At 40.3% G+C, this 13,077-nt stretch overlaps 1 protein-coding gene across 1 annotated transcript; it reads right to left on the reverse strand.

Moving 5' to 3' along the window:
* Positions 1 to 7,201: 7,201 nt before the first annotated feature.
* LOC135507686 (transcription factor Ken-like) lies at positions 7,202 to 11,330 on the reverse strand. Its single transcript, XM_064927288.1, has 3 exons — positions 10,836 to 11,330; positions 10,276 to 10,406; positions 7,202 to 10,078 (listed from the first exon to the last, which is right to left on the reverse strand). Exons 1-3 carry the CDS (start codon positions 11,116 to 11,118, stop codon positions 8,888 to 8,890), a joined length of 1,605 nt encoding a protein of 534 aa, XP_064783360.1. The 5' UTR covers positions 11,119 to 11,330; the 3' UTR covers positions 7,202 to 8,887.
* Positions 11,331 to 13,077: the final 1,747 nt, after the last annotated feature.

Below are 13,077 nucleotides of genomic sequence, written 5' to 3' on the forward strand. Positions count from 1 at the left end.
GTCATAGTTCAAAGGTTATGGCTAAATTAAAAGGGGTTGCGCTGGTGATGCTCATGAAACCAGAGGAGCGTACAGTTTGCTGCACGTTTGCTACGTTGCGGAAGGGATTGTACTGAACAACACGTTTCCCCAAAACGTTCTTGAACAGACTTTGAGATACGTTTGCTCCGGTTTGGTGGGTGTGACGAGGTGTGCCTTTAAGCAATAAGCGTGTTACTGTATTTAAAGGGCAGTGGCCATGCTGACAGTGTTCACCAAACCATAACCTCACCCCCTCCACGTTTTCAATTGGTCATTCAGTACAGCAATTATCCATCAAAAATACTGAACGCAGCCCAGTTTTAATCATGGTAACAAATTGAGTTACAAAACCATGATGCATCTGCAAAAATCAACTGTCATTCTGAAGTCTAAGATGCCTAGTTTATGGCACTGTGTCTACATTTTAACCAGAATGTTGTACATTTTCACCGAAATGCGTTCAAATTTTATACAAAAAAACATGGGGCATCATACAAACTGCGACAGTTTAACCTTTCAGTACCTAGATCCAGTTTCCTTGCAACAAAAAACACCAAGAGTGATAGGAATGCTCAAGGAGACCCCAAATAACATATTTCTGTGGGGTTTGGTTTGCATCACTTAAACCGCGATGTAACATATAGGTAACACACTTTCAAGTGGCTTTACTTACCTAAAAATTAACATTATTCTTAGAAAATGTACTCAGCCGTCTCTGGACATTGTATAAGCATTTTGCATGCATTGAATTTCAGAAACTCAACTTTTTGACAAGGTCCGAGACTATTCGGAGGCGGATTTGGGATTTTCAGCGCAAATCTCTGATAGTGTAATTACAACGATTGGCCACCAGCGGGTGCCAAAGGTGTTTATGGGGATGTCTTGAAGATAGTGGTTTCCTTTTATGTATTGATCATGTACAGACGCGTAACCAGGTGTTTAAAGACAATGTTACAGATATATAACATTGGGCTTTAAAGGGTTAATCCTGAATAATATTTATTGTTCTGACAAGTGAAAATCAAAACTAATGTGCACGTTTGAGCAGATCCCTTTGGTCAAGTCAGGTATCTTCTAGCATGCTAGCAGATACCCATAGTCTTCCAGTCGTTGCACTAATGCTAGTTGGCTTGTGAAACTACTTTCAACTTCCTTCATACTGGACACAGAGAGATACAAATGGCATCCACGAGTTCACCTGACTCTGGGGAAATAGATTAAGGGTCTCAGTGCCAAAATCCTGAAGTATCCCTTTGAGGTTATAAAACTGTCATAAATAATGCACTGTGCAAAATCATGTAATCACCGTGCATACTATGTACTGGTACATCAAAATAAATAAAAGTTGCAATATTATATTTCAATTGAGTGATTCAGTCAATTTTTTAGTTGTCCTGCTTTACCAACTGAAGCTAGCTAAAGTTGTACAGCAAGGAGTAGTTAAAGTGGGACAGTCTTTATAGGCTTTTCCAATGGAGGAAAGACATCCGGTTTACATTGGAACCTGTACTTTGGTTAGGCAGGGCTCTGGTTCTTGTAGTACTTGTTGTACTGTTATCCTGTTCATTTTTGGCACCAAGTAGAACTATCGGTGGGTAAATTCTGAAAAAGCGGGACACTTTTTTCATACCCGGCTTCTGTCACCTCTTTCGATAGATTTCTGAAATCCTCAAGATGTTTCCTATTCACACAAAATTGAAATTAATTGTCATTGGGGTACAATTACAACTATCCCAGTTTATCTAACCTGCTGTCCTAGTTTACCAAATGCAAACTGAAAATATGGTTTTGGCTCATTGTACACAAATGGGTGTGTCATGCCTCCTGTGAATATGATATCAACATTTGTCATTTTTGTGTGATTAGAAAACATCTTGAGGATTTCAGAAATGTATCATGTATTGGGCTAATATGTTGGATAGATGTCGAAAGAGGTTACAGAAGATGGAAATGCAAAAAGTGTCCCACTTAATTACGAATTGACCCTAAATCATAAAAATGATATATTATATGAAGTTGACATAAAACCATTATATTTATCACGGAAAACACATTTGTCATTACTGTAAAAACGTTTCAAGTTCCTGTAAAATCTCCAATCAGTTTTTAAATGAAGTTTATTCACCCATGATGCATCAGTAGTTCCTATGGGGTCCAATCTGTCAAAATGTGGTTCACACTTTGTGATTTATGGGGGGGGGGGGGGGGATACAATTAAGTTATTAAATTAGATAACCACATGGTTTCATCCATGGTTGTAAAAAATGATGTAATGGCTCAATTTAGTTCTTTAACACTTAGATAAACTTAAGTGGAATTTAATTCCTGGTTTAATGTTGGTAGATATATATAAGTTAGAGATGCACAACATATCGGTGAGCATATCAGAATCAGACGATATTAGCTAAAAATGCCAACATCGGGCCCGATATCTCGTTTAAAGCCGATGTGCAAAACCGATGTCAAAGCTGACTTGCATACCTAGATGATGTAATGACGCCGCGAAAAATACAGCGCTACACAGAACAAAAGCAGAAAAATACTAAGCGCACACTTCCAACAACTAAACAAGTTCAAGTCGAGCAGTCATTTGAAAGAGTAAGAACATTTCAGCGAGACAACTCAAAGGCAAAATCCATTAACGTCAAGATAATGGAATTCATTGCCCTTGACAATCAACCGTTCTGTCGTGGATGAAGTTGGCTTTCGCCGACTGGTCGAGCCCCGGTACACACTATTTTTCAGATGTTGCCCTACTGGAGTTACACAGTATTGTTGAAACGTACATCTATGAGCTACTTGCTATGAGCGTTACTGCTATTAGCTTCACGACTGACATTTGGACCAGTAATGTCAGCCCCATAGGCATGAGGAGTCTGACAGCACAGTGGGTCAACAAGGATTTCGTACTGAGGAAAGCTGTATTGCATGCTCAAGAATGTGCCAGTTCACATACCGCTGCTGCCATTTCAATGAATTTGAGAACATGTTTGAAACACACTAGCTATCTCCATTCGAACAACTGACTCAAGAAATAAGCTCATCAACTGCGTCTGCAGCAGACATGATACCCTCTGTCATGGCACTGAAACACCTGCTCAACAAAACTGCCGACACAGACCGTGGGGTTAAAACTTACAAAAGTACTCGAGGCTGTGAACAAGTGATTTGGTGGCATTATCTCTGAGCCTCTTTACGGTGTCACCACCATGCTCGATGCTAGGTACAAAGACCGCTACTTCGATGCAGACAAGAAACAGGGTTTACGTGAAATGTTACATACACAGCTGGCCAAGATGGAAACGGACACAGTGACAGTGTGCACCGAAGAAGAGATGCCACGGACAGACAGAGCTGAAACATCACTGCTTGACATGTATGATGAAATACTGGTTGAGAATGAAACGACTGAACAAATGAACAACAAAACAGCACAGCAAGTAAGTGAAAGAAATAGGTTTTGATTGTGTTTTACTGGTAATGGGGACACGTAAATTAGAGGTCGACCGATTATGATTTTTCAATGCCGATACAGATTATTGGAGGACCAAAAAAAAGCCGATACCGATTAATCGGCTGATTTGTTTTCTTTATTTGTAACAATTACAACAATACTGAATGAACACTTATTTTAACTTAATATAATACATCAATAAAATCAATTTAGCCTCAAATAAATAATGAAACATGTTCAATTTGGTTTAAATAATGCAAAAACAAAGTGTTGGAGAAGAAAGTAAAAGTGCAATATGTGCCATGTAAGAAAGCTAACATTTAAGTTCCTTGCTCTGTGTGTGGTTCCTTTTAACATGAGTCTTCAATATTCCCAGGTAAGAAGTTTTAGGTTGTAGTCATTATAGGACTATTTCTCTCTATACGATTTGTATTTCATATACCTTTGACTATTGGATGTTCTTATAGGCACTTTAGTATTGCCAGTGTAACAGTATTGTAACAGTATTAATCTCGGGGGTTGATAGGCTTGAAGTCACAAACAGCGCAATGCTTGAATCATTGCGGAGAGCTGCTGGCAAAACGCACGAAAGTGCTGTTTGAATGAATGCTTACAAGCCTGCTGGTGCCTACCATCGCTCAGTCAGACTGCTCTCTCGAATCATAGACTTAATTATAACATAATAACACACAGAAATACGAGCCTTAGGTCATTAATATGGTCGAATCGCAAAACTATCATCTCGAAAACAATTTTTTTATTTTTTCAGTGAAATACAGAATTGTTCCGTAATTTATCTAATGGGTGGCATCCGTAAATCTAAATATTCCTGATACATTGCACAACTTTCAATGTTATGTCATGTCATAATTACTTAAAATTCTGGCAAATTAGTTCGCAGAGCCAGGCGGCCCAAACTGTTGCATATACCCTGACTCTGCGTGCAATGAACGCAAGAGAAGTGACACAATTTCACCTGGTTAATATTGCCTGCTAACCTGGATTTCTTGTAGCTAAATATGCAGGTTTAAAAATATATACTTCTGTGTATTGATTTTAAGAAGGGCATTGATGTTTATGGTTAGGTACACGTTGGAGCAACGACAGTCCTTTTTCACGAATGCGCACCGCATCGATTATTTGCAACGCAGGACACGCTAGATAAACTAGTAATATCATCCACCATGTGTAGTTATAACTAGTGATTATGAATGATTGATTGTTTTTTATAAGATAAGTTTAATGCTAGCTAGCAACTTAACTTGGCTTCTTACTGCATTCGTGTAACAGGCAGGCTTCTCATGAGGCAGGTGGTTAAGAGCGTTGGACTAGTTAACTGTAAGGTGGCAAGATTGAATCCCCGAGCTGACAAGGTAAAAATCTGTCGTTCTGCCCCTGAACAAGGCGGTTAAACCACCGTTCCTAGGCCGTCACTGAAAATAAGAATGTGTTCTTAACTGACTTGCCTAGTTAAATAAAGGTGTAAAAATATATTTTTATTTTTAAAAATTAAATACAAAAATAATTGGCTAAAATCGGCATCCAAAAATACCGATTTCTGATTGGTATGAAAACTTGAAATCGTCCCTAATTGAATCGGCCATTTCGATTAATCGGTGGACCTCTAATGTAAATACAAACAAAATAACTTTTTGGTCAGAGTGGTTGTGTGTGTGTGTGTGTATCCTTTACTTAACTAGGCCAATATCCAGCTATATCCCTCTTATTACAAATGAGACTCATTATAAATGGGAGTTGAGTGGCACAGAATGAAAGTGCAATTTAGCTGACAAATGCATGTCGTAAGGGATAATAATATTGGCTCCTGGCTGTCAGTCGGGTGGTAAGGGTAGGCAACAACATATCTGCCACACTGAGGTACTAGGTACTACAGAGGGTAGTGCGTACAGCCCAGTACATCACTGGGCCAAGCTTCCTGCCATCCAGAACATATATACCAGGCGGTGTCAGAGGAAGGCCCAAAAAAAATTGTCAAATACTCCAGTTATCCAAGTCATAGACTGTCCTCTCTGCCACCGTACAGCAAGCGGTACAGGAGCGCCAAGTCTCGGTCCAAAAGGCTCCTTAACAGCTTCTACCCTCAAGCCATAAGACTGCTGAACAATTCATCAAATGGCCACCTGGACTATTTGCATTGACACCCCCGCCCCCTTTTTGTTTTTACACTGCTGCTACTCGCTGTTTATTATCTATGCATAGTCACTTGACCCCTACCTACATGTACAAATTACCTTGACTAACCTGTAACCCGCACATTGACTCTGGTACCCCCTGTATATAGCCTCATTATTGTTATTTTATTGTGTTATTTTAAACACAAATGTTAGTTTATTTAGTAAATATTTTCTTAACTCTATTTACTTAAAACGGCATTGTTGTTTAAGGGCTTGGAAATAAGCATGTGACATTTTATTTTATTTGATAACATCAGATAGATAGATGCATGTGCACACACGTGTAGCATGTGACAACAGCAGGATCATATCAAGGATAGCGTCACAAATGAATACATAAATACCCATTGAAGCTTGACGATGAGTTGCTCATTTGAATCAGCTGTATAATATTAAGGCAAAAACTAAAATGTTGCACCCCTTTGAGTCTCCAGGACCAGGACTGAGAACCACTGTTCTTCATCTGCAGACAGGCACTGCTCTCTGTGTCTGAGGGTAGAAAACATCACAAGAAACAGACTTCAATATGCTCAAACTAGACAGAACTGAATATTATGTTACTATTATCTCTGTCCTCCCTTCTAGGGACTGGAACTAAACAAAAGTACCTGCCCTATCCAGAATAGCCTACTCTCTCACTTTGACAGTTGGGGCTGCTATCCTTTCACCCTCCTCAATGGCTGTTAGCTAGCTACCCACAAATGCATTTGGAGTTTTTTACAATGACAAATACATAAAGACAGATAGCTAATATGAAGTTTGGTAGCTGGTGATATTTAATTCAGCTAGCTAACTATACAGTATGTAAAGTTGGCTAGGTAGATAGCTAGCTACGTTAGCAGCTTATTTCAGTTAATCTACACTGTAGCTGGCAAGCTAAAAAATAAATCTTTATTTTTTACCTTTTCGAAATGCCTTTACTTGAATAGGTTCCCCTAGCCATGTGGACGATTGGAAACGGGGCAGCAAAGTGTGTTTGTCACCAGGGCGGTTTAGAGCATATTACTATTTACCTGTGAATAAATGTATGAAATGGAGAATGGATTAAACTATTTAAATCGAACGTGCTGCTTGCTATATGCTGCGGGCACACCCACAAGCGTTTGCTGCTATTCGTCTTTATTCCAAGAAGGGGGATCCCTGTGGATCCTGCTTTTTTGTTACACATCCATGGGCTTATCAACACTAAAGAACCATTTTATCATCAATAAAACATTCCTTTCTGAAAAACAAATGTCAACGCTAGCTATTCTCTCATGGAATTTGAAACCGATACATTTTCCTATCAAACGGTCTCGCCGTCTTGATATTCTAGCAAGAAACCATATTGATATAGCAACGCTCCCAGAAACACACCTGCTCTATAAGGACTCACATAGAATGCAGAACCATTTGTACCAACTTGTCTGCTTTTTCATCAGCCCCAAACAAATCTAAAGGTGTAATCATTATAATACATAAACTCAAAATCACCATCTTGGGTAAAGACCCAGACTTAAGAAGGCAGAATCACTTTCCATAAATGTATCCATAATGGAAAGAAACAATTTATTAATGTGTACACTCCCCCCCCCAAAAAAAATATTAATGCATAAGCTCCAAATTCATAAGATCTAACGTTTTCTTGATTGCCTGAACAGTATATTGTTAGATATAACTGAATTCCATCTGGTTATCCTACATTCTGTGATCAATTTGAAATTGAACCAAATTAATTCATAATGATCAATACAAATTCACTGATTCTGACCACCGATTCTATGGGATGGACATCATTTTTTAAAGAAAACCTTTGATGCAGCTGCATTTGCATCTGGGTTGAATAAATCACAATGAAAAAAAACAAACATCCGAATTGGAAATGTTAACTGCATTAGAGCGTTCTCAACACAAACTATTTTCAGAACAGGTAGCGATTACTATTTCCAAAGTCAAGACAGAACTTCATTTAATAATAAAAGTGGGTTTGTTAAAAATCGTTTATCCTCGGATAACCCCCGTCGACTATTACAGAGCCTTCAGAAAGTATTCACACCCCTTGACTTATTACACATTTTGTTGTTACAGCCTGAATTTAAAATGTATTAAATTTAGATTTTGTTTCACTGGCCTACACACAATACCCAATAATGTCAAAATGGAATTATGTTATTTGACATTTTTACAACTTAATTAAACATGAAACGCTGAAATGTCTTGGTTCAATAAGTATTTTGTTATGGCAATCCTAAATAACTTCAGGAGTAGAAATGGGCTTAACAAGTCACATAATAAGTTGCATGGACTCACTCTGTGTGCAATAACCGTGTTTCACATGATTTTTGAATTACTACCCCATCTCTGTACCCCACACATACAATTATCTGTAAGGTCTCTCAGTCGAACAGTGAATTTCAAGCACAGATTTACTGGGCATTCCCAAAACATATGTATATAAATCCCGACTGATCCAAGAGGGCAACCGTTTACAAAGATTATCGCCAGAGTTTCATCTGGAAGCGGCGATATGGTGTAGAAAAACATTTGTGAATACATTTTAAATTAATCAACTTGTGAGATGTTTTATGAGAAAACATTGTTCCACATCATCTTCCAGTTCAACTGTTCTCCAAAACCTATTAGTTCTCTGTTCCAGATGGAAGTGACCGCAGGTGAACACTTGTCGATCGAGTTAAGTTTGGAGTAGAAAGTGGAGACCAGGCCAACAGATTTGGGAGTATTCAAAAGAGTCTCAACTAGGGGATGGGTGGCAATAAGGGAATCCCAGGATACTCCGTATTCTTTGAAAGCCAAGCGGAGCATAAGGGGGGGGGTCCCTGGGAGATTATATGATTCTTTGAAGTCTTGAAAAGTATGAAGACCTGAATTGTCAAAGATGTCACTGAGGATGAAAATATTTCTCCTAGACAATTGATGAAAAACAAAGGGTTTTGAGCCCGATAAGTTTAGGTTATTGTCCATAATGGAGAATGGCTCTGAAAAGGGAATGAGATCATGAGATGTCTGTTGGCCTGTCTCCACACTTTAACTGCATTATCAATTATTGGATCCATTCGGAGAGGTATAGATTTTTGCATATAGCCAGAGAATAAGAGGCATTGTAGCCTAATGGGTTTCATTAATCTATGGGTATTTTCTGTTGAAAACAATTCCAATTTGTCTTTAATGCAGGGATTGATCTAAAATGTCAGAAACGATCAAGTGGAATGGTTACTTTCTACATTACAGTGGAATGGTTTTTCTGCTGGTGTATCCTGAGGTAGCAGCTCTCCGAGAACCTCTTTCCGCAGTGCGTACAGGTGAATGACCTTTCTTCCGTGTGGGCCTTCAGGTGCATCTTCAGCTGGTGCTGGCGGGAAAACCTCTTCTCACACTGGGGGCAGCTGTAGGGTTTCTCCCCTGTGTGGACCCTCTGGTGCCTCTTCAGGTTGCAAGCCTGGGCGAAGCGCATGTGACACTGGGTACAGCTGAAGGGTTTCACCCCTGTGTGGATCCTCTGATGGATCTCCACCTTCTGGGAGCAGCTGAAGCCTTTGTTACAGAACATGCAGAGGAACGGTTTGTCTTTATTTTTGCCCGATGTGGCTCCCACTCCCTGCGTCTTGGCACTTTGGTCTTTTGAGTTCAATACCTGATCGAAAAGGACGGAGCCATGTGAATCGAAAGGCCCCAATGACGTGGACACTGGGTCACGATCCCTGAACACGTGTAAAGGGGAGTGAGTGTCAACATTTAGATTTGTCTCTAAGCTTCCCCTGCAATCTAAGAAATCTCTGCCATGTGACTGTCCATCTCCTAGGTGACTATCTGCATTCCATGTAGGAGGAGTATCACCCTCCACTTTCACAGTCACCTCATCTACCACTATAACCTCCCCTTTCTTATCTAGGCACCCTTCAGAGTATACACTACTGTACCGGTTCCAGTCCCCTCTAAACAAATCAGTCTGTGTCTCTAAACCCAAGGATATGTGGCCAGGGTCCATCTCTGTAGCGTAAGAACAAGTAAGATCATCAATGCCAGTGTAGAACGCATCACCATCTCCATGGGAATTAACCGTCCTCTGGCTCTGGTGAAATACTGGTAAGTACTCTGTGCCAGGAGCAGCCAGTGACCTCAACCCCAGTCTTTCTGGGTCTGATCTGTGGTCAGATCCTGTGTGTAAGAGCCTCTGTGTTACAGTTAAAGTCTCTGACTTGAGGACGTCGTTCAGCGTTCCCCTGACCTCCGTGATGCTGCGTCCGGTCCTGGCCTGGGGCGCAGCGTAAGCGGCAAGGTCCTCCGTGACTACAGGGTGGGCCACTCCAGCCGCTGCTCCAGACTGGATGTCTCTGCTGTGCTGTGGGTCCTCCTCTCCTTCATTCCTCTCCTGCTTGACCCCAGGAGCTGCAGCATCTGCATTTGCAGACTGATAAGCAGAGAGGAGGTTATTACCGGTACTTGAGTTGAATTGGATAACAATATTATAGAGAATTCTCACAAGCTCCCCTATGGCAGATCAATAAGGATGTACATGTAAGCAAATTAATAGCTGGGGGAGCCTTTCTGAAATAAACGTGTCACATTTTACATAGTGTAATTTGTATGTTACACTATGACACTAACCTCTATCACGATAACATGCTGGGTTGAGGTTCCACTCCTCTCATCTATAGCTATGGGTTGGTCATCTCTCCACACGTTGTGTCCCGCTGGCTTCACAAAGCTCCTGTGGCCTCCAGTGAGATGTCCGTCACCTAAGAAAGTGATTTGGGCAAAAGGGGTGGTAAAGTCAGGTACTTTCAATGCTTAACACTATATTGTACACTCTTGACACTGTCTACAATTGGCAAAGTAAAATGTATCACAACTTCTTGATATACTATTTATTGATTGATTGATGTTCCATGCATCACATTCTTTTTTTATTGAGTATGATAATAGGATATTCAGTAAATCAAGAATCTGGTTAGAATATTGTTTCTTTGTGCAAGAATAATTTGTTAAATTATAATAATAATTTGTTACCTGCCTGGTAAAATAAAGGTAAAATAAATACAACATAAGTATTGTATTCTATCTAAAAAAAAACTGACCAAGACTCAACTCTGGATAACACATCTGAACACATGCGCAACGGGAACCGGGCGACAGGCCCCGCAGTCTCTGCCTTCTGCTAAATGTACCTCTTGCCATTCCTCTGTATCGGTCGAGGATCTTGGCACTATTGGGACGACTGGCGACGACGTGCTGTCGCAAAGTTCTCTCTGCGCGCTCCCGTGCCACCTTCAATTCCAGTAGTTGTAGTTTCCTCCGCAATCCCCTGTTGTCTTTCTGGCTTTGAGTGATTTCCAAACGAAACACTGCATAGTCGTCGTCTACGAGTTTACAGATCTCTGCCACGGCTGAATTCGCTAGCACCTCCATGATGGAGGCTATTTGAGTTTGAAAAACCATACAGTTAGCCATTGTTAGCTAACTATACCTAGATAACATCTATCAACCAAGTCCCGTCTCCAATTCGTATGTGATGCTGTTAAGTTAAATAGTCATATTTAGAGTTACATCGTGTTAATAAACGTATAAATAACAGCAATAGAAAAAGCTAACGTAGAAATAGTTTTTGGTCATTGCTAACTTCCGTTTACACTGAAGAGAAAGGACGTTTTTGGCGTCATAGCTCATCGGGTGTGGCTAAATGAAAAGGAAACGGGTAATGCTACATCAAACCAACGAGTCATGATTTGTCGTTGCTATCTGGAATCCTTGGGACGTCGGCCACCCTTCCCGAAGACCAATTTTAATTTTAAATAATAAACAAGCAAATAAAAGTAAACATATCAAACGGACAGCACCATTTAACAGATTTTATCACCGTAGGAAAGGAACAGGTACCACTGTTTAAACGGTGTTGTAAAAAGAGGGGGACATATTTCTTATGAATAGAACATAAGCAAAACCAAATTCGGAGAAATGTTGTGTTACACTTCAATTACAGTGTTTTGGCCATGCCAACAGGCCTGTATATCGTGTGAGAACGTAAGCGTACCTTGAGCCCTATACTAGATGGTTTGAGGAGTTAGCGAGGTAACTGGTCAACTCTTGAGTTCCATTCGGGATAACAGGTACAACGAAAGTGGCTCACCTTTTAGCCATGTGCATTTCTATGCAACGACTCCTTCAGAATTAACCTGTTCCCGGGCAGGCTAACTCAGGGCTAACTCCATTTGTGATGAATGAGCTGCGAGTTGAGCACCAATTAACTTTTATTTCCTACCTCTCACAAAGATTGCGTCAGCATCCCCTTCATTTGAGGAATATGACAGATTAAATATTTTATTAATAAAAAATGTTTTGTAAAAAAAAGAAATAAGTTATGTTATAATACCAATCATATTACACATATAGTAATGACAATGTATTTGAAACTTCACGCACAGTAAAACTTGTGTTTGATTTAATACAATTATTTGTATTGATAGAAGTGAAAAGGTCGCAGTTGTAAATGAGAACTTGTTCTCAACTGGCCTACTGGTTCAATAAAGGTAAAATATACATGTTTTTTAAATGAACGATTTGGTATTAAAATAAAGACGGCACATCAACAAGCCTATTTCGCACCGTGGCCTGCTGAATTTGCAAGATAACTTTTCTTTCATTTTGATTTAGGCACACATGAAAATGTGCGACATGCACGCGCAGTTGCAAGTCTGCTAGAGTCAGCCGCAGGCGGACGAGCAATATCAACTGTCATAGTATGGATGAAGCCTGGGCTGAAGTGTGAAGCTAACTGAAGCAAGCGAGCTTTAGAAAACCTTGAGTAGATCTAGCTTCAATCATAGTATACCCCTCCGATGCACAACTGAGGGACTTAGTAATACAAAAAAACTCTTGCCCCCAATACACTTCACATGATAACTATAATAAGGTTCCCAGATATCCACTGTGTATATCTCAAGCCACACTCTACGATTTCTCCCCATTTTGAGCACTGTCTGATAAGGATAGTCAGGAAGAAGCTCTTTTAACATAGTTTGCACTTGAAGGGCCTTTCCTTGGTGTGAACGCCTCTTCACATACTTCGCCTCAGTGAAGGATTCCCCTGTGCACGGCTCGTCGACGTCAATCCCAATAATTGGCCTCCCACGTTGTGAGGTGATAGAAGCAGGAGCCAGTCTTTGAGCTCCCTCATTGAACTCTAGCCATTGTTATTGGGATTGTGTGATGGAAATGTGTCTTCTGCTTTTATCCAACACCTGATACACACACACACACACACACACACACACACACACACACACACACACACACACACACACACACACACTAAGTTGTAGAGGTTGGAGCAGAGAGCAGCCACAGTGCACCGTCCAATGAGCAGTTTAGGGGGTTAAGTTCCTTGCTCAAGGGAACATCAGTGGTAGGTGG

The sequence above is a fragment of the Oncorhynchus masou genome, chromosome 21, assembly GCF_036934945.1.
Source record: "Oncorhynchus masou masou isolate Uvic2021 chromosome 21, UVic_Omas_1.1, whole genome shotgun sequence".
NCBI classification, from domain to species: domain Eukaryota; kingdom Metazoa; phylum Chordata; class Actinopteri; order Salmoniformes; family Salmonidae; genus Oncorhynchus; species Oncorhynchus masou.